Below are 22,817 nucleotides of genomic sequence, written 5' to 3'. Positions count from 1 at the left end.
GACACCAAGAAAAAGTCCACCTTAAGGAGGAGCCGTAGACATACAATGTGGTTGCTCCTTTCACTCATGTTTTCATAGCACACAATCAACCCTGGTGTATTAGAGATAGCAGTGATATAACTCGGATGGGTGGTTGGTAGGTATATCAGTTTGGTGTCTGTTTGAACAGACTGCCGATTTAGACAGCAAAATTGTGTGGATATAAAAACCACTTTAAAAGATATAGGGAATCTTCAAGCGAACTTGTCATTCAGGAATCTAATTTTTATCTGGTGTCAGGTTCCAATAGCCAATAATATTTTAAAAATGCTTTTGTCAGCATTCTGAATCATTTCAGTACTTTTTAATAGTTCATTTAACATCACCTGGCTCCCTGCCAGCACTGTATAATGAGTCCTGGGGGATGGGATGTAACCTGTTGCGGTTGGGGTGGGAGCTGTAGCCTGTGTGTGTCTGTGTCTTAGTCTCCTCTCCTCCACAATCATCCAACTTCCTTCCCCTTCCCCAATTTGCATTGAGCAGGGAGGGGAGGGAGGGGGATGTTGTGAAGGAGAGGAAGAATATATAAGGAAGCACAAGCACACACAGGCTGCAGCTGCCCCTGCCCTGGGACTCAACACAATCTGCTGGCAGGGATCCAGGTAATGCGAATAAAACTTATATAAACTACTGAAATGATTCTGAATGCTGACAAAGACATTTTGAAATCAATAGTCTGTTAGAACTGAACACCAGGTAAAATAAAATTTTTGGTGACAGGTTTGCTTTAAATATAATAATAATAATAATAATAGTTATTATTATTATTTTCAATATTATTATTATTATTATTATTATTATTATTATTATTTAAATGTGATTATTATATTGGGCCATGAAAATTCTAATAAAGAACTGATAAAACAACAAGATAATTATTAAAAACATCACAGAAAGGATAAATCATATCCTACCTATATATCGGATTCTGAATCCCTTCTTGTTGGTTCCATGATCTGCTGACCACCGCAAAAAAACTTCATGCCCACTGCTGGTGATATTAAAACTAGACGTATAATCCCCACTCAAGGAAATAAGCAGCGGATAGTGACTGTTTGGTCCTGTTCCAAATGAAATTTGCAGATTAGCACATGTGAAACATTCACAGAAAAGACGAGTGCATTGTACAAAATGTCACCAGAAGAACAAAAGCGTCAAATTATATTCAATGACATAATGTTTCATTACCGTCAAAGGCTTCCAGGACGTCAAACTCCTTTTCAGTGTGAAAGAATTCGAAGATTAAGGTTATATTGTATCCCTTTTCCACACTAATGCTCCACGCGCACATCTGAAGGTTTGGGTAGCTGTCAGGATATCCAGGACTTAGTATGATACCTGTCGAGTCCAGGCGCATCTCATTGGCTGGGCAAAGCACTGCAAGAGACAGTGAATATTCAGTCTTCATAAAGGGAAGGTTTATCTCCGGCTGCAGCTGTTTTATATAGTTCTATTAGAAAATGAATAATAAGAAATCCAAGGAGGATTTTCACCTTCAGAAGACTTAAATTTATGGGATTATATATAACCTCCTACAACATTTTGTTGAAAAAAACCCATCTTTTCTTTATGGATTTTGCATGTGCTTATATATAATTGGGTATAGGAATCTGTGGGGCCTTGATAGGACATCGTTTTGATGTGCTATTAAACTGCATATAATGGTAAAGATACATTGTAACCATCATAAAGAGGCCTCGTTAAACCTTCTTCAGACTTTTTGACTAGTCAAGAAATTACGGAATTAGTAATTAAAGGGAATTTCCAGGACTTGAATATTGATAATCCTTCCAAAGATCAACCAAAAATCAACTCCTGGTTACTGCACATTAGTCACATTCAGAGTGAATAGGACTAAGCTGCAGTACCATTCATGCCCACTACACATCATACGGAGCTGCATCTGCTCCTCTTTCAATCACCTGTGAGGTTGCCAGCAGTTGGACAACCATCAATACATATGTTTTAAAAATCCTCTTTAAACGAAATCTACCACAAGGCAATGCTTCTAAACCAAGCACAGTTACATGCTGGCCTGTGCTTGCTAACACGTGGTCTATTCTTCATTTTGCTTCTAATAGCTTAATTTTGGAGAAAACCCCCCCAGGAGCCACTCCCAGCTCTGTCGTCTGATAATTATTCCAGCAGCCATTTAGCGATTATGCTCACCTCCTCCCTCTATTCCCCTACTAGAGAACCAGTGAAGTCAGCTGACCCTCGGTAATTTACATGGATGCATGGTCATCTCCTAATTTAGCAGGTGGCTCCACATCACATGGTTGCTGGAGACAACCCCACATGCGTAGAGACAGGAGCCCCTGTGGCTCATTTGTATAATGTAAAAAGATATTTTTCTCAAAAACCAAGTTATAACAAGCAAAAAGAAGAACAGATTCTATTTCAAGAGGCACACGCCAACATGTACTGTAGGTGTACTTGGTTTAGAAGCACTGCATCCATGTGGTAGATTTCCTTTAACATGCAGATTCTCAACTCAAACTTGACCATGTGCAATGCTCTTACATCCAGCTGAGTTTATTAGCTTTGTGCAACTTCCTTAAAACGATGGTCCAAAGTTTCATTGCCTTTCCTCGGGTCTAAGCACGTGTACCCCCTCTGATCATGAGCATGGGGTTCCTATTATGACTAATCAATGGAGTGGCAAATCAAGAATGCTTCCACGGGAGTGCCAGAAGTCGGTTATGACAATGTTTGGTTATCTCCATGACTTTCACAGCCGATATTGTAAGTGATGGAGATACCTGATGCCACGTACTTCAATTAACAACGCTTTCCTAGAATGACACAACGCCAACCTACCACTCCATCAATCAATGACAACAAGACCACATTCTGGTGAACATGAAAAGCCCAAGCAGTCATACCCCACTTATGAATTTTTTTATCTACTATCCTGAGGGTAGAAGGTGACAATAAAACTTGCTTTAAAACATCCCCTTTAAGTCTCCTAAGTTTTCCTGCAGTTTCTACTGAGTATTTTCCGTGGCTTTATTACATTGAACTTGCAGTAATAGCAATGAAACTGCTTCAAAATCAAACAAAAAAAGCACAAAATCTGGAGAACATACCCTAAAGCCAGCTGTACCGGTAATGATTCTGGTCTGCCATGGTGAAATGTTACACATTTAATTATTTCCCCATTTCCCATTGATGCAATTTGTTTCCACTTGGCATAAGAAGTTGTGTAAAAATTAAAACCTAAGTAAATCCATTGTGACTCAAGGCTATTATACTGGAGGAATTCCAAGGTGGTGGTGGGGACAAATACTCCTCATATGGAACACAGCTAAAATCTTTTCTATCTTACTTGGTGAATTGTGATTAATCCGATCAGCAGATGTCTCATGTAGACGGAGCCTGGTTCTGAACAAGCCTGAGTCATAAATGACTATTTTTCACCTAAAATTAATCCTAAACATTCCCATTCTTTCTTTTTTAACAAAGCCAATAAATCCAGTTGCTAGGCAATCTCTTATAGAGTCTCTGTATATATTGTAGTGGATGCATTGTATATTTGTGTGTTTACACATTGGAATGTAAAAATCTGAAAAGATAGGGCATCAAAGATACTCGTCAGCGACCCTTACTCAGAATAAACATTGTTTTATTTCATAAGTGAAAGATTCTTTTTGTATGATTACATTGTTTTGTATGGTTTATTTTCTTTTCGTGTGGGAGAGCAGTGAAGGGGTTGTCAGCCCAAAAGATAAATGCTTACTGCCAAATAAATAATGTTATAAGAAATTTTGAAATCTTACATGATTTTTGAGTCTTACTTATTGACAGGAAGTTTACCTTTGACACAGCAGGAAATGCCCCGCCCTTCCTCCTGGCTTTGAAAGGGAAGAGTCGGAAGAACATCTTATATGCTTCCGTTAAAAAAAAACAGGTTTGGCTGAATAAACTCTATTGGGAATCTAATATTATTGAGGTCAGTGTACATTTTGGGAATCTGGTGGCCAGGTTTAATTTAATAAAAACAAAGGAACCCTGCTTGTCTAACGTAAACCTTGAAGAGCTCATGTTCAATAATAATCGATCTGCTTCGATCAAGCATTTTTCTGAAACAAATATCTCAAGAGTCTATAATCTAGGAAGAAGCAAAATGAATAACATTCTGAATATTTGACGAAGCCCTTTGATCTCTTAGATGACCCAACATTGTCTGAACAGTTCATCAACAAATTGTTTGTGATGTATTAAATGATCAAGGAAAGGGCTATCGGTTTGGTGATATTGATATCCGTTAAAAAGTTGATTCACCAATAATTCAATTTTTAACAGCTTTGCAATATTTTTCTTCATCCTAAATTAGTAGAAAATGAGCTTTCATTCCTTAAATTCATGTTCTCGAAGAGGGTCTTGAAATACATCCAGAATTTTTTTCCAGCTATCCAGGTTTGTCCCTAGATATTTGATCTCAATGCCCTTTTGGAGTTTTGATTCAGTTGCTATTACCGAAAATTTACACAAATATTTTTTTGTGTTGATCCTTTTCATGTGTTTGATTCTATTACACCTTGTCTCTGATGCTTCCTTGGGATTTAAGTGTAAAGAACAACTAAACTCTTTTAATTTTGCACCCTAGGCTGGATAAAACCACTTCCCTGGCGTCCATCACCTCAAGAACCCTTCCATTGCTCTACTGCTTCCTACTCCCAGGAACCTAGGGTTTACACTTCTCTTATTAAGTGGCCACTACTAAAAGGTCCTTACTAATTCCTACAACCCTTTGGGGAAAAAAGACACCTTCCTCAATAGAAAGCCTTAAAGGCTATGCAAGTTCCTCAAAGTAGGTTCTATAACGGAGAGCTTTAGCTTATAGTGGAGCTCTGCTTGACCTTGACCTGCCCTGACCCTTGGAATGGACTACTCCAAAAGGCAACAGCCTAGTGACCCTGTCTTAGCAAAGTCCAGATTTCCATATGGAGGTTATAGGGTCAAAATTGACAATATTGCTTGGGTAATGGCCTTTTGATTAACCTTAAGCCAAACCAAATCCAGATTTCACTGTCTGTTATATTCAGCAAATGTCCCAGCATGATGATTTAGCCAATTATGGGAATAAATTGCAGAAGACTCAACTCTGAGAGAACCAAATTTGTACTGACCGTGACTGCAACCAAAAATGATTCATTTGCAGAATTTTGAGAAATAAGTTAAAAAATCTTTAGGATACAGTCATTAAACTTTATTAACAAAAAATCATTTCCACGTAAAAGCTGCCATCTTTCTGAAACTATATTTTAAGGACACCTCCATATAATAGCGCTGTTAAGCAGCCATTGCAGTCCGCTAATAGAGGCAATTACCTTGGCATATGAATGGTAGGAAATGTTCACCTAAGTTTAAGCCGGGCATAAAATATACTGTCACAGGTCAGTGAACTAGAAACAACTTTGTCATATTTCTTATATGATATATCAAACTTTTTAACTACTTGCCTGAAGTGGTCACAAACTAATATGAAAAATGAACGATAGATTTTGGTTGGCATATTTCCTCCAAGCTACAGAAACAGACAAGTTTAATGAGGTTATAAATAATGAAATATAGAGATATTCTGCATCATGACAAGCATCACTGAAATATACTTTAGAGATTTTTTAATAAGCATATGGCAGGTACCAAATTTATTTTACACATTAAGAATTCAGAACAGAAGGTTGTGCCAAGAACTTCATTCAAGAGTAAATATAGTGTTGCTGGTACCTGGTCTTAGAGGAATAATCTCTGGGTAATTTGGCCCAAAGAGTTCCCCCAGTTGCATCTGCTCCTTCTTCCTGCACATGTTCTCCAATGGAGTGTCAGGAGTAGTGATGAGTGGATCCGATCAAGATCGAGGTCATCTCATTTGAAAATTATGTTTTGGGTTTTTTAAAGGGTTGGGTCCGGGTGCCAAACCCCCAACAGTAAGGCTGCATTCACACACATGCATGGGGGATGTCTATACGGCCGACGTATATACGGCCGATATACGTCCCCCATACACTTCTATGGGCTGACGGCATCGAACGGGAGCGGAACGGTGCAGCACACGTGCGGCACCATACCGCTCCATAGCCTGGGAAAAGATAAGACATGGCCTACATTTTCCCGTATTACGGCATATTACGGCACCGGCGCTCACCTACTCCTCCTCTCCCCCGCTGCCGTGTGCCGCACTGTAGCACGGCGGGCACACGGCAGTGTGCATGTAGTCTAACAGTGATATTTTCACAAGGACTGTCGTTCCCTGTCAGTGCCAATGGAGGATTTATTACTAGCATTTATAGAGTTAACACCCATGAATGGTGCCAATACCCATTGCATGTGTAACCGACCACAAAGAGAGGGGGGGGGTGGATCTGCTCATCACTACTCCGTTGTCTAAAACACAACTCAAGAGTCTAAATACATTGGACATTTCACAAATGGGGACCCTTTCATTAGCCCAAGAAAGGAGCCACTAGAAGAAAGAGGACTCAGATGGTCAATGTATCACATGACTATTTACTAATAATCATTGAACCGTAGAGAATTTTAATATGAACAATTTGGACAATAGTCCTCGGCCAGAGGCTTCTAGGGCACCTGCCATTTTGATAATGACTATAGAGATAATATAGAGACATCCAACCTTGAACTCCTCAAAAATGTGTGTTGGCTCTTGAAAAGTGTATATAGAAGTCCTTTTAAAGCCTCTTATAAAAGTGTGGAACTGAAAGAAGACAAACTGACCCCTCTTCCTTTTATAAGAAGTTTAGTTGCGTCATATGAAGGCAGCAAAAATGTCATAGCAATAAAAAAATTTTTTTACAGCCGATAGCCCATGGCGGTCTTAATCTACCCCTTGCATCTTTACTGTCCCTACACTCAAGTTGTGACGCACACTCAGTGAAGCCAGGGTGTAGATCTTTCCAGGCATTGGTAGAAACAGGGACAAGGTTACTATTTTTTGTATAAACTAGACTGAGTTCATATAAGACTTTTTGGGACACTAATTTACCCCAGAAATCCTGTAAGGTTCCCTTAAACACTTCATTATATTTCTTCGAGGTCTATGTCCATGTAATTTTAGGGTAATTTTCAGTGGAATTAGTGAGATGTTAAAATAAAAAAGAAGTAAGAAATGGATTGAGTAGCCCTCACGCTGTGTGCCATTGCATGACCTCTGTATTACTTTGGCTTTAACTCAAAATTGGGCGTAAAATCTTTCTTTGGAAAATTTATCGAAGATTATCAGAAAAACAAAATCATGTAATTAGTTTGGGCTGCCAACTTTACATATTAATCCACTGCTAATTGACATCAGAATATGAATGGCCCTGGTATGGGTCTTCTTACAAGAATAAAGCATAATTATAAGGGATTTGTGCACCGAATATTACAAGAACACATGTGTTTCTATGGTATTAGCTGTTGGCACTTAAAAATGTACTTTAAAATAGTGTCATATTATAACTTATTATGGTATTTTTAGTAATTCCATTAATTATTGCAATATAGCAGTGAGCAGGAAAACTATGGTAACAGGAATAAACACAATTTTCCCAATACATCTACCGTAACTGCTTTTCAACCAGCTTTATAAGTTAAAAGGGGTTTGGAATTAAGGTTTTTTGTTATATACAAGTAGGTCCCTGTGGGGTTTAAATATAACAAATAGGATACAGTATATTCACACCCCTCTGGTGCCACTTCTCTTTCCTGGCCTCTGCTTGTATATAAGGGCTCAGAGGTGATGATAGATTGACAGTGCATACATCGACTACAGTCTACAACTGCTGCTGTAGCAGGTGTGCTCTGTAAATTACACATCACTGCAGAGCCTCTGTATGCAAAGGCAGTGAGTCTGGCAGTGAAGGACGTTAGGGCAATAAAGTGGAATGCCAGAGAGGGGTAACTATATTCTCTTTGCAATTTTAATAATTCCCAATGACCTACTTAAAAAAATCAAAACAAAATAATTCCTTTAAGTATGTTTATGACCAAACCGTGATAGGTTAATAATATCTGATTGTTAGGGAACACCACTTGGGAACCTCACTAATCAGCAGCGGGAATAAGAAAAACAGAACGCAGCCATAAATCTGGGTCTATTCCTTGCGTAGTGGCCGACCCCAGGAGCTACAGATGAAATTTTCAACTGCAATTCCTGGGGGTTGCCACTATACAGACAATTAATTTCTGCCTTAGCTCTCTAGGTTGATTCTGGCACCAGGTTTTGCTAAAATTAGCACCAAGTGTTGGGCCACAATTGGATTTCGATTACCTATCCTTATTAAAACTGGTGAACCCACTTTAACTATCTGCCTATGAAGACTATGACGAAAATTGTCATGGGGATCGATGATCCTAGGGAAAATGGTGGTCCTTCCCCCTACATGGAGAACATGGCTGTACTAATATGTTTGTAATACACATTAGTAACAGGATGCTGGAGACTATGTACACAAAATTTCCCCTCAATTTTCCTCAATAAAGTATTATCTTATATACTAATTTTTCCACATGAATGCCATATTTATATATAAAGCCATTTGTTAGTATCGCCCTTTTTCCTATTAAACACGTGCAATATGATTTGTTGTGATCTAATTAAACAAAAATGTTGCTCTTCACTGTCAGGTTTTTCCTTGGACGTGTCAAAATAATTATTAGGATTTCAAGGTGGCATTTGTTAACAAGTTACAGGACCATATGCTTATCCAAAAAGACATCTGTTTTATTATCCTGTGTGCAGTGTTTTGCAAATAATATTTTACCAACTCATTTATAAAATAGGTTCCTAATTGTGGTGGATTCATCTACCGAGTCGCAACATGACGTGCAATTTATCGCTGACTTGCAAATGTGGGCAAGGTTATATACCAGTAATTATAGTAGGTACAAAAAATAATATGGATTAAAAACCTTGACATGAGGGAGGGGAACCGTCCATCTGAAGCCGCTCACCCAACCGGCAGGTTAGAACGTCATTGCCGACTAAGGTAAAACCAGGAACACACTGATAGTGGATAATGTCCCCTATGGGAAGAATAAGAAATAACATTAATTAAAATAAAACTTCACAATAAATTTAAATATCCCCAACTTGTGATCCGCTTACATTTACGCACTAAGAACTTGGTTTATAAGGTTTTTCAGAAATGACATAACTGAGTTAACATGGAACGTAGAACACCTGAGTAATATTAGAAAAACGTAACAAGATTATCTTTACCGATTTCAAACTCATCATCTTCTGCCAAAATTTCTGAATTCAGAACAGGAGGCGGTGACTGGCAAATCCGCAACTGATAAGCTGTAAAAAAAAAAAAGTCAAACATTGTAATCATTAGTAATTTCTTAATTATTAATTTGTGAGGTTATTATTAGAGTTAAGCGGGTCGGAACGAAAAAGGTTGAGTCCATACTGAACTTTGCGGCCCAAACCTGGACACAAGCCTCATTTAGTTTGTGTATGGATCCTGCTCAACACCGCCGCTTATAACACCCACAAATTGCTCTCCCCTATGATGTCACAGCAACTGCTGGTAAGAGCCAGCACATCCCTAATTTAAATGTCACCGGCAGCTTTTCGGGTGTCACTGTTTGGGCTCCATGCCAGGACAGAACTTTTAACTTCGTACTCGAACTCGAGTATTGCCCATAATCCACAATCAAAAATAATGGAACCCTACAACCAATTTTATTTATCATGAAAAGTCACTAAACGTAATATATTCAGAGAGAGCTGAGAAATGTGTTGGCACCAGTAGTCTTTGAATACCTAATTCGAAACTTGGACACTGCTCACATTAATTTCACAAAGCATTTTCTCCATTTGAAAAGAATCCAATTTGTATAATTTTTTGGACACGATGACCCTTTTAAATAGAACATATGTTTTGTGCAGACACAAATTTCACATCCAGGGGATAAAAGGTTGCTGAAAAATGTCTACACATTCATTAAAATGTATGAAGCACCAAGACGAGCCAAAAATTATTCTAAAAGTGTCAAGAATTTCTTAGAAAATAACAACCGAGGGAGGGAGTCGAGTTTTGTACTGTAGTAAAAACATTTAAGAGAAGGATTGTGATAGTGTGGTCTATGGGTCTAGTAAAACATGCGGCATGTTGTGGACCCACCGTGTTATCCTCCTGATTTGACACCCACATACTAAGGGCGTTATCCCTGGACCTCTCCTGTTCAATCTTTCACCCGTATACAGGGGTCTGGACTTTGCTCCAGAGAGAATGAAAAGCATCTTCCACTTGTGGTGGTCCCAGTGAGGAGAGCAGCTGACCAAGAAGGCACAGAGGAATCAGTGCATGGGTACAGAGTTCTCCTTTTGGAGACTTTGCCAATTAAGGCCGCAGTGTGAATATTCACTTGCCTGTGGGATCAGGCAAGTGAATATTCAAGGGCAGTCCGAATTCAAGGCAGGCATTGTCGGGAAACAGGCATTGGGTTGTGGCAGACCTCAAAGGATGATAAACAAGCCAAGATCATACACAGTAGAACACAGATCAGGAATGGAGTCACAGAAAAAGCCAAGGATCATCTGAGAAGGTAAGGGAAATAGTGCCCACACCCTATTGGAGCTAGATAAGAATGAGTCAGGATGTCTGACAGAGGAGTGCAAGTGAGTAGGGAGCAGGGTCTTTTTCCGGGTAAGCAATCGTGTGGCAGGGAACATGTCCTGGAGCAGTACATTAGCTTTAGACCCAGAAACAGATATTTAATAGACTCATCATCTATTGTCAGTAGTGATGTAATGATAGGTCAGTGTTATCTATAGAGAGGTCATTGTACAGGGAGGAGGAGGAGATAAGCTGTGACATCATCTATTGTCAGTAGTGATGTAATGATGGGTCAGTGTTATCTATATAGAGGTCATTGTACAGGGAGGGGGAGGAGATAAGCTGTGACATCATCTATTGTCAGTAGTGATGTAATGATGGGTCAGTGTTATCTATATAGAGGTCATTGTACAGGGAGGGGGAGGAGATAAGCTGTGACATCATCTATTGTCAGTAGTGATGTAATGATGGGTCAGTGTTATCTATATAGAGGTCATTGTAGAGGGAGGGGGAGGAGATAAGCTGTGACATCATCTATTGTCAGTAGTGATGTAATGATAGGTCAGTGTTATCTATATAGAGGTCATTGTACAGGGAGGGGAGGGAATAAGATGTGACATCATCTATCGTCGTTGCCATTACTGTTTTAGCTTATAAATAGAGATCCTAAATGGGTACCCTCTTTCTGATGTTAATAGCCTGTACACTGAGCATTGAAGTAAAAATTGTCCGAACCAGAAAGAATTAAATAGTCTAATATACCTCTCCATCTCCATCAATAATGTGATTTTAATTTTATGCCTCTATTTTATCTACATTTTTCTCTCTACATTTATCTATCCGCAATTATCTCATATACACACATACTACAGAAATAGAAACCATTGTGCACAGCAGCAGATGGAACAAAGGGCAAGGGTTAGGAAACAGTCATTGTGAATAAACATCTATTTATCTAATTACAATGCACCCTTTATTATCTGGAAATAACATCATCATTTATTAAATCATTTTATACATAAACAGTAACAAAGGCACTTAAACAATTTATAAAATTGTCCTATTATACAAAATTTTGATGGGCCTTCCAGGAATTTTGAAAACCCTCTGGGGTTGGTGTAAGACAAATAAAGTTAATTGACTTGCATTTCTGAAATGTCTTGATAACTCTGGTGTTAGTAGTCAAAAGTGAAAAGTTCAGCAAAGGCTCCAAAAAGGCACAAATCAGCATTTTGTGACATTTATATGCCAGAAATGTGGCCTAACTGCGATAATAAGTTACCCCTTTGGGTCAAGCTTAAAGGAGCTGTCCTAATTTAATAAATAAATGGGTACAAGCTAGGAGAAAAAGAAAAAAAACAAATAGAGGAGTGCCTACCTGCTGAATCCACCACTATCAGCTCATTCGATTACTACTTGACTTGGTTGAAGAGGTCACTTACCATGAGGTTGACATCACCTCTGCAACCAAGTCAAAAAACACTGGATGAAAGACTGAAACTGGAGTGTCAAAGCCATAGATTCAGAAATTGCTGTGTGTCCAGGGGTGTAACTACAGGAGTAGCAACCATAGCATCTGGTATGGGACCCGCAGTGTCAGAAGGCCCGGCATCTGAGGTATTGGGTGTGCATATGCTGTGTGTGTGTGGAGTGTATGTGCTGTATGTCTGTATATAGTATTTTATGTATGTGTGTATTTGCTGTGTGTCTGTATATGTTGTATGCATATGCTGTTTATGTGTGTGTATATGTAATATATATTAGCTGTATGTCTCTGTATATGATGCATGAGAGGTGTATGGTACCATTTGTATGTGTGTATTTGCTATATGTGTGTATATGTGATATGTATATGCTGTTTATGTGTGTGTATATTTGATCTGTATGAGCTATATGTCTCTGTATATGATGCATGAGTGTAACCGGTACCATATGTATGTGTGTATTTGCTATATGTGTGTATATGTGATATGTATATGATGTTTATGTGTGTGTATATTTGATCTGTATGAGCTATATGTCTCTGTATATGATGCATGAGTGTAACCAGTACCATATGTATGTGTGTATTTGCTGTATGTCTGTATATGTCATATGTATATGCTGTTTATGTGTGTGTATATGTGATGTGTATAAGCTGTATGTCTCTGTATATGATGCATGAGTGCAAGTGGTACTATATGTATGTGTGTATATGGTATGTATGTATGTATATCTGGTATATGTATGTACTGTTTGTTATTGTACCGCACATGTGTGAGTATACAAATATGTATATTTTTTTAGCGGAAGGGGGGCCCCATTCAGGAGTCCACTATAGGGCCCTGCCTCTCCTAGTTACGCCCTTGTCTGTGTCTATCTTTGTTCCTGAACAACCCATCCACTCTTGTGTCCTACAACCACTAGGTCAGGGGATACAGGCAGCCGAGTATCTACTTTCCAGGTCTATAGTTAGGAGGGTGTAGCAGCATGAATCATCACTAGGATGGTAGGGTTCCTCTCTGCTATCTATGCCTTTGCTGTTACCTCCGCAATATCTTTGTCGAGATCTTCAACAAAGGACTTCTACTTCCACAGGGAGTTTTAAAGAATCTCCATTACATTGAAGAAATGATGTTACATCACATCCAGTTATTGTATCTGTTACTTTTATGTTTGTATTCATTCGAAACGAAGCTTGTACCAGCTATCCCTGGTCTTTTGCATTATGCTCTGGGACTTGGAGAGGGTTTAGCGCTCTACTCAGAATGCTGACCTGTCATTGGACGGTGACAGCTAGCTTGTCCATTTGTCTTGCTAATCACTTAGGATCTGACTGTGACAGAACAAAGGTCCTTCACAATTATGTGAGGCTTGTAGAACTTGGGCAGGATGGAAAAAAGGTTATCTGTGGCTTAATTAAAACTTCTGTAGTACAAGGGGTTGGTGTGTATTCATTCAACTCAATATTTCACAATATTTTTTAACAGTTTCTATTAAATAATCTTCCAAAAAAATTACTTTTTTTTTCATAGACCTATCATTAAACAATAAGGTCTCAGTTCTTGTATGTGATAACAGATGACTATCGCCAAAGAGCTGTTAAGCCAAAAGTTTCCTACAATTTACATACTTTATATTTATAATTAGTATTTTTTTATAAATATACTTTTAAAAAGTCTGGACGTTTTGTAGGTTTTTTTCACTAGTTATTGGAGTAAACACCATAGGGCACATTTACTTATTCGGTCCCTCGGAATTCCCAAAAGTGCTTTGTGTGCCGCGATTCAATAAGATTGTGCGCCCCATTTCCTAAATGTGTTGCTTCCCTGATCAGGTCCGCCGGAGTTCATCATGTTCCTCCTGGAGTATGTAAGTGCAAACTTAAAGTTAAGTCCCGTGCTTAGTCCGAAAGAGTCAGTTTGTCCAACGGCCCGCCCCCCGATTTTTGTGGCATTAAAGCCAGCTCCCCTTCGCCAAAATCTGATCACGGGCACCAAAATCCCCTTCTAAATACCTGTCCCAGCGCCGCTATACAAAAACATCGGAAAACCCGACGGAAATGCGATCCACGGACCCTCAGTAAATAAGCCCCAATACGTTGATGCTTTTAGTTTATGTAGTTTGGCTTCACTGTATAGTTTGGAACGAGATTATCAGAGAACAGTGAATGTTTTAGTAGTTTCTTTGTACTTTGAGATAAAATGTCTAGAAAAAATCAGTCCTCGAACCCCATGAGAACATATTAAGCCATCAGTAATGAGTTCAAAGTGAGTTCAGTCTCATCCGACTTCTGTAACAAGAATAGTCAATAAAACAAGCTATAAGAACCAAAGCTTCTTCGTTCCTTTCCTCTATGTTTGTGTTCACACCGCACAGATCTTCCAATTTAGTCCATCCTCCCGAAGTCCACTAAGCAGATAAGTTAAATGAAAGAAGATCTATAGTACGGATCAACTTGTGCTTTAAACATAGATCAGTGTCAATGAAATTCCGGAAAGCAGGATGAAGGTTACAGCTTCTGTGCTTCGTGGTCATCGTGAGCATTGAGTAGATCGTAAGATCTGCACAGTGTGAACACAAACATAGAGGAATGGAAAGGTCATATGCTCATTTTATTATTTTTTACTTAGATCTCTGTTGAGACTAAATTAAATTTTGACCTCATTATAGAGGGTATAGCATGCTTTCACGGGGTTAAAGAACACATTGGGGGAATGTATTAATGTCTGGCATTTTTGCACATTAGTAGATATGTAAGAGCCTTCGCGCCACGTCTGACCTGGCAGAAATTTAGCAATAGTCTATAGTAACTATAGTAAATACCATGTGCCAGCTGTGAATTAGATGTCCAGGGGTGAATTAAGACTGCTATGGGCCTTGGGTTGTATGAAAATTATAGCCCCTACAAGTCTGGAATCACTTCCTACATATTGTACTAGAATCAACCTCTTGAGGAATGGAAAAGTTTCATGACCTTTGGAGGACCCTCAAAGGCCCTGAAATGGCTCTTGTGTACATGTGTACTCAAAGCAGAAACAGATATAGGAGAATTTAATGGGTAAAGTTCCTTCTTAGTAGAACATTTTGATGGCTGGCCATGGGGTCACTAGATGGCTTGAGCCACGGGCTACCACCCATATATTGTAATCCTTTACTGTTCATGCCCCTTCTAGCCACTTTCCTGCCAAGCCCAGCAAAAAGTGGCAGAGACGGGGCTCATTACATGCCTTCTCTGCAAAAACTGAAGGCATGGTAAAAGCCCCCCCATTATTTCTTCACATTGAATGCTGAACTTAGTAGGTGTTGCATGGGACTTGCAGCTTATATTTGTTGCTCCTTTAGTGTGGTTGATTGTCTTGCGGTGGGGGTATTATTTTTAACCTTTGTGGCCTATAGAAGACCTTGGGGATCATTTATCTTATCTCTGTTTGTTTGACTTTTTTCCATCTCCTACTAAGAAAATTTTGCAATCTCACTTTTTCCTTGTGTTAAATGTGTTTTTTCAGACCTCTTTTTGAGACATTTGTTACAAATGTTGCAAAAATGTTGCACAAATGTCCCAAGTCATTTCTTTCCATTTTCTACATTTTCCTTAAAAGTGGTTTCACGTGGAGTAAGTGCTGCAAATTTGAGACAATTTGAAACTATAAATCTCATTTGCTACATTTGGCACATCTGTAATAGAAGATAAATGTGTCTTAATGACAAAAAACAAATGTCTGTCATCTCAAGTTGTCCCCAAAAAAGGCGGAAAAAAAAAAAATAGCAATGCGCAAAAATAAGTCTCAAAAAGACAGAAAAAAACAGCATTAAAATATACTATAACTTTAGATGTATTATGCAATGGGGCAGATTTATCAAGCTGTCTAAAAGTCAGAATATTCTTAGTTGCCCGTGGCAACCAATTACAACTCAGTTTTCATTTAAACAGTGCTCATGAATATTTTAATATTGGTTGCCATAGACAACAAAGAATATTCTGACTTTTAGACGGCTTGATAAATTTGCCCCTATGTGTGCAGCTGTAGGCAAAGGTAAGCCTATACTCCAGTATATGGCATTTCTTTCTCAATTAAAGGGGTTTATAGAATCCAGTGGAAAAACTCAAGGGGGACTGGGGCAGAAGGGGACACAAAAATAAACTCACTCTGTTCTGCTGCTGAGATGACTAAGGATACTCACTGGCTGCCAGGAGTGGACATGGGGAGAACAGGAGAAGTGTCATGGAAATGTGAAGCCAGAGCAAGCCTCCCCCCCCCCCCAAAAAAAAAAAATGCTGGTATCACTGGAAGCTGCGACAGAGAATGGAGTATAAATCACAAATTAAATTTCTGTGTGGGCACTTTGCGATAAATAAGTTGTAGTTTGGGCACTCGGTCTCTAAAAGGTTCACCATTAGAGATGAGCGAACATACTCGTCCGAGCTTGATGCTCGATCGAGCATTAGTGTACTCGTAACTGCTCGTTGCTCGGACGAGTATTTCGCCTGCTCGAGAAAATGGCAGCTCCCGCCGTTTTGCTTTTTGGCGGCCAGAAACAGAGCCAATCACAAGCCAGGAGACTCTGCACTCCACCCAGCATGACGTGGTACCCTTACACGTCGATAGCAGTGGTTGGCTGGCCAGATCAGGTGACCCTGGGATAGACTAGCCGCTGCCCGCGCTGCTCGGATCATTCTCTGTCTGGATGCCGCTAGGGAGAGAGCTGCTGCTGGTCAGGGAAAGCGTTAGGGTGTTCTATTAGCTTACTGTTAGGCAGGAGTGATTCTAAAAGAACCCAACAGCCCTTCTTAGGGCTACAATAACGTTATAATTTTTTTTTTTTTTTATTTGCAGCTAGTACCATATTGTGAGGAATTAGCAGGGGGACTTGCTACCGTTGTGTTTAGCTCTTAGTGACACACATATCCACCTCAAACACCAAAGTGGGAAAATTTATTAGGGGTTTGAGTAGAATTAGGCACAGTCTGCCAGTTTCTTTTTATTTTACGTTTATTGTTTTAATAACTCAGTGTCATCTCATCTGGCATGGTAGTGTGCTGTAATACTTGGCTAGAAAATAGCCATAGGAGAATACAAACGGCTTAATTACGCCTACAGTAGCGTTATATATATTTGTTTTCTGGTTGATCTGCTGGTGGCTGTAGTTGTTGCAGTGCATCTACTAGTAAATTGTGAGCAATTTGGAGTCAGACTTGCGACCACTGTGTTTTAGTGACGCACATATCCATCGCAAAGACCGAAGTGGGAAAATTTATTAGGGCCCGGGGTTGTATTTCAATTAGGCACAGTCTGCCATTTCCTTTTTTATTTTACGTTTATTTTTTTCATAACTCAGCGTCATCTCATCTGGCATAGTAGTGTGCTGTAATACTTGGCTAGAAAATAGCCATAGGAGAATACAAACGGCTTAATTATGCCTACAGTAGCGTTATATATATTTGATTTCTGGTTGATCTGCTGGTGGCTGTAGTTGTTGCAGTGCATCTACTAGTAAATTGTGAGCAATTTGGAGTCAGACTTGCGACCACTGTGTTTTAGTGACGCACATATCCATCGCAAAGACCGAAGTGGGAAAATTTATTAGGGCCCGGGGTTGTATTTCAATTAGGCACAGTCTGCCATTTCCTTTTTTATTTTACGTTTATTTTTTTCATAACTCAGCGTCATCTCATCTGGCATAGTAGTGTGCTGTAATACTTGGCTAGAAAATAGCCATAGGAGAATACAAACGGCTTAATTACGCCTACAGTAGCGTTATATATATTTGATTTCTGGTTGATCTGCTGGTGGCTGTAGTTGTTGCAGTGCATCTACTAGTAAATTGTGAGCAATTTGGAGTCAGACTTGCGACCACTGTGTTTTAGTGACGCACATATCCATCGCAAAGACCGAAGTGGGAAAATTTATTAGGGCCCGGGGTTGTATTTCAATTAGGCACAGTCTGCCATTTCCTTTTTTATTTTACGTTTATTTTTTTCATAACTCAGCGTCATCTCATCTGGCATAGTAGTGTGCTGTAATACTTGGCTAGAAAATAGCCATAGGAGAATACAAACGGCTTAATTACGCCTACAGTAGCGTTATATATATTTGATTTCTGGTTGATCTGCTGGTGGCTGTAGTTGTTGCAGTGCATCTACTAGTAAATTGTGAGCAATTTGGAGTCAGACTTGCGACCACTGTGTTTTAGTGACGCACATATCCATCGCAAAGACCGAAGTGGGAAAATTTATTAGGGCCCGGGGTTGTATTTCAATTAGGCACAGTCTGCCATTTCCTTTTTTATTTTACGTTTATTTTTTTCATAACTCAGCGTCATCTCATCTGGCATAGCAGTGTGCTTTCATACTTGGCTAGAAAATAGCCATAGCAATAGGATAGCATCGTTTGGTTTTAAAAACTAAAAAACACAAAAAAAAAAAAAAAAAAAAGTTAAAAAAAAAATTCAAGTTATAACTCTCATTTTCAAAATGTTTAACCCGAGGACTAGGGGTAGAGGACGAGGGCGGGGACGTGGGCGTCCAACTACTGCAGGGGTCAGAGGCCGTGGTCCTGGGCGGGGTGAGACACCACCTGCTTATGAGGGAGCAGGGGAACGCCGCAGAGCTACACTCCCTAGGTTCATGTCTGAAGTTACTGGGAATCGTGGTAGAGCACTGTTGAGGCCAGAACAGTGCGAACAGGTGATGTCGTGGATTGCCGACAATGCTTCGAGCAATTTGTCCACCAGTCAGTCTTCCACGCAGTCCACCCATGTCACCGAAATCGGCACTCCTCCAGCTCCTGCACCTCAGCCTCCTCCCCCCCAGTCTGCCCCCTCCCAGCAAAATTTGCCATTTGAACCGGCATACTCTGAGGAACTGTTTTCTGGACCATTCCCACAGTCACAAACCACTTGTCCGGTTGCTGATGAGCAATTTTCCGATGCCCAGGTTTTCCACCAGTCGCAGTCTGTGGGTGATGATGACCTTGTTGACGTACTGGAAGAAGTGTGTAAAGAGGTGTCCGACGATGAGGAGACACGGTTGTCAGACAGTGGGGAAGTTGTTGTCAGGGCAGGAAGTCCGAGGGGGGAGCAGACTGAGGGATCGGAGGATGATGAGGTGACAGACCCAAGCTGGGTTGAGAGGCCGGGTGAACACAGTGCTTCTGAGACGGAGGAGAGTCCTCGACCAGAACAGGTTGGAAGAGGCAGTGGTGGGGCCAGACGGAGAGGCAGGGCCAGAGCTGGTGCATCAGCGCCAAATGTGTCAACTAGTGAAGCTCCCGTGGCAAGGGCTCCTGCGGCGAGGGCTAGATTTTCAGAAGTCTGGAGGTTCTTTAAGGAAACACCGGATGACCGACGGACTGTGGTGTGCCACATTTGCCAAACCAGGATCAGCAGGGGTTCCACCACTACTAGCTTAACTACCACCAGTATGCGCAGGCATATGAATGCTAAACACCCCACTCAGTGGCAACAAGCGCGTTCACCTCCGGCCGTGCACACCACTGCTCCTTCCCCTGTGTCAGCTGATAGTCAGCCCCCTGCCCAGGACCCTGCCACAAAAACCCCATCGTCGCCTCCACGTCGCCTCTGGCGCATCCACAGCATCCACCAGCGTTCAGCTCTCCATACCCCAGACGCTGGAGCGGAAACGCAAATATAGTGCAACCCACCCGCACGCCCAAGCCCTTAATGTGCACATCTCCAGATTGCTAAGCCTGGAGATGCTGCCCTATAGGCTAGTAGAGACCGAGGCCTTTCGCAGCCTCATGGCGGCGGCCGCCCCTCGGTATTCGGTCCCCAGCCGCCACTACTTTTCCCGATGTGCCGTCCCAGCCCTGCACCAGCACGTGTCAGACAACATAATCCGTGCCCTGACCAACGCCATTTCTGACAAGGTCCACCTGACCACGGACACGTGGACGAGTGCTGCCGGGCAGGGCCACTATATATCTCTGACGGCACATTGGGTTAACTTGGTGGAGGCTGGGACCGAGTGTGACCCTGCGGCTGGTCATATACTGCCGACGCCGAGGATTGCGGGGCCTACCTCGGTCCAGGTGTTTGAGGCCTACTATGCCTCCTCCTCCTCCCACCCCTCCTCCACCTCCTCCTCCGAACGACCATCCGTGGGCATGGCGCCATCAGTCGGTAGCTCTAGGCACAGCAGCAGTGCCGTCGCTAAGCGACAGCAGGCGGTGCTCAAACTGCTGAGCCTAGGCGATAAAAGGCACACCGCCCAAGAACTATTACAGGGCATCACGGCGCAGACTGATCTGTGGCTGGCACCGCTGAACCTGAAGCCAGGCATGGTTGTGTGTGACAACGGCCGTAACCTGGTGGCGGCTCTGCAACTCGGCAGACTGACACATGTGCCATGCCTGGCCCATGTGTTAAATCTGATAGTTCAGCGTTTCCTCAAGACATACCCCAATCTGTCTGATTTGCTCACGAAGGTGCGCCGCATCTGTGCGCATTTCAGGAAGTCCAGCACAGATGCTGCCACTCTCAGGGCAGCGCAGCGCCGCCTCCAACTGCCCGCTCACCGACTGTTGTGCGACGTGCCCACGAGGTGGAATTCAACACTGACCATGTTATCCAGAGTTTACCAGCAGCGCCGAGTGATTGTAGACTGCCAGATGTCAACTTCCACCAGAACTGGTAGTCAGGTCAGTCAGCTTCCTCAAGTCTACAATGAGGAGTGGACGTGGATGTCTGATATCTGTCAGGTGCTGAGTAACTTTGAGGAGTCAACACAGATGGTCAGTGGCGATGCCGCCATCATCAGCCTCACCATCCCGCTGCTTGGCCTGTTGAAAAACTCTCTGGTCAGCATGAAGTCGGAAGCTTTGCGCTCCTCACAAGAGACGGGGGAAGAAGATTCCCTTGTTGATAGCCAAAGCACCCTTAGGTCTGTTTCTCAGCGCATATCGGAGGAGGTGGAGGTGGAGGAGGAAGAGGAGGAGAATGTTGGCGAGACACAAGAGGGGACCATTGTTGAGTCCTTCACTGTTGAGCGTGTATGGGCAGAAGAAGAGGAATTGGAGGAGTTGGAGGAGGAGGAAATGGACAGTCAGGCCAGTGAGGGGAGCGAATTCTTACGCGTTGGTACTCTGGCGCATATGGCAGATTTCATGCTAGGCTGCCTATCCCGTGACCCTCGCGTTCAAAGAATTTATTCCAGCACCGATTACTGGGTGTTCACTCTCCTGGACCCACGGTACAAGCAAAATCTTTCCACTCTCATCCCTGGAGAGGAAAGGAGTGTGAGAATGCATGAATACCAGCAGGCCCTGGTGCACAAGCTGAAACAGTATTTCCCTTCTGACAGCGCTAGCGGCACAGTGCGTAGTGCTGCGGGACAAGTAGCGAGGGAGAGTAGGCGAGCAGGCAGCTTGTCCAGCACTGGCAAGGGTACGCTTTACAAGGCTTTTGCCAGCTTTATGTCACCCCAGCAAGACACTGTCACCTGTCCCCAGTCTCGGCAGAGTAGGGCTGATCTTTACAGAAAGATGGTGAGGGAGTACGTAGCTGACCATACCATCGTCCTAAATGATCACACAGCTCCCTACAACTACTGGGTTTCAAAGCTGGACATGTGGCACGAACTGGCGCTGTACGCCTTGGAGGTTCTTGCCTGCCCTGCCGCTAGCGTCTTGTCCGAGCGGGTTTTCAGTGCAGCTGGTGGCATCATCACCGATAAGCGTACACGCCTGTCGACTGACAGCGCTGACAGGCTGACGCTTATCAAGATGAATAAAGCATGGATTTCTCCTAATTTCCAATCTCCAGCAGGTGAAGGAAGCTCAACCTGAATAATTTATCCACTCCTCCTCCTCCTCCTCATTTTCCTCCTTCTCCTGCTCTTTGTACAGTAAAGCAGAGGAAACTGGCTATTTTTTGACAGGGCCCACTGGCTCTACCTATAGTACTTTATGCATTTAATTTTTCTGGAGGGCCACCGACCCGGTCCTCTGTTTTAAACAATTTTTTGGACTGCCACATACAGGCACTCAATCTATTCCATTTTTCTGGAGGGCCACCTACCTGCTCCTCTGGTTTGAAAACTTTTTTGGACTGCCACATACAGGCACTCAATCTATTCCATTTTTCTGGAGGGCCACCTACCTGCTCCTCTGGTTTGAAAACTTTTTTGGACTGCCACATACAGGCACTCAATCTATTCCATTTTTCTGGAGGGCCACCTACCTGCTCCTCTGGTTTGAAAACTTTTTTGGACTGCCACATACAGGCACTCAATCTATTCCATTTTTCTGGAGGGCCACCTACCTGCTCCTCTGGTTTGAAAACTTTTTTGGACTGCCACATACAGGCACTATCCAAATTGAATTGTCTCCATAGCAGCCTCCACACGTTGTCTCCATTGCTACCTCCAAAAGTCGTTTATATAGCTGCCTCCATACATCGTCCCTTTATCAAACGAGGTGTGTCAGGCCGAAATTTGGGTTGTTTTCATGGATTCCACATCAAAGTTGTTAACCTTGTCGCCACCCTGCTGTGTTATCCACAAAATACACTGGCAAACTTTTACCATTTACGGATATTATTTCAGCGCTTCTTGCGCATCTGTTTACATTCCCCTCACCCGCCATATCCTAAACTTATAAGAACGCTACTACACTTGATCTTATACAAAAGGTTCTTAGAAGTGCTGTTTGGGGAGTAGCCTAGAGACAGGGGCTTGGATTGGCGAAAGCTCGCCTGGCAGCGGAGCGC

At 41.8% G+C, this 22,817-nt stretch overlaps 1 protein-coding gene across 6 annotated transcripts in view; it reads right to left on the bottom strand.

Moving 5' to 3' along the window:
- The window catches only part of CSMD3 (CUB and Sushi multiple domains 3), an 804,446-nt gene that overhangs the window by 111,542 nt on the left and 670,087 nt on the right, over positions 1 to 22,817 (bottom strand). For all 6 annotated transcript variants that reach the window (XM_072151297.1, XM_072151299.1, XM_072151298.1 and 3 more), the window contains 4 exons: positions 9,266 to 9,346; positions 8,956 to 9,069; positions 1,228 to 1,416; positions 954 to 1,100 (listed from right to left, as the gene is read on the bottom strand). In XM_072151297.1, the coding sequence (XP_072007398.1) occupies positions 954 to 1,100; positions 1,228 to 1,416; positions 8,956 to 9,069; positions 9,266 to 9,346 (531 nt within the window). The remainder of the gene's footprint in view (positions 1 to 953; positions 1,101 to 1,227; positions 1,417 to 8,955; positions 9,070 to 9,265; positions 9,347 to 22,817) is intronic.

This window comes from Engystomops pustulosus, chromosome 5 (genome assembly GCF_040894005.1).
Source record: "Engystomops pustulosus chromosome 5, aEngPut4.maternal, whole genome shotgun sequence".
In the NCBI taxonomy this organism is placed as follows: Eukaryota; Metazoa; Chordata; class Amphibia; order Anura; family Leptodactylidae; genus Engystomops; species Engystomops pustulosus.
The sequence above is the reverse complement of the archived record's forward strand: the minus strand, read 5'-3'. Positions and strand labels throughout refer to the sequence as shown.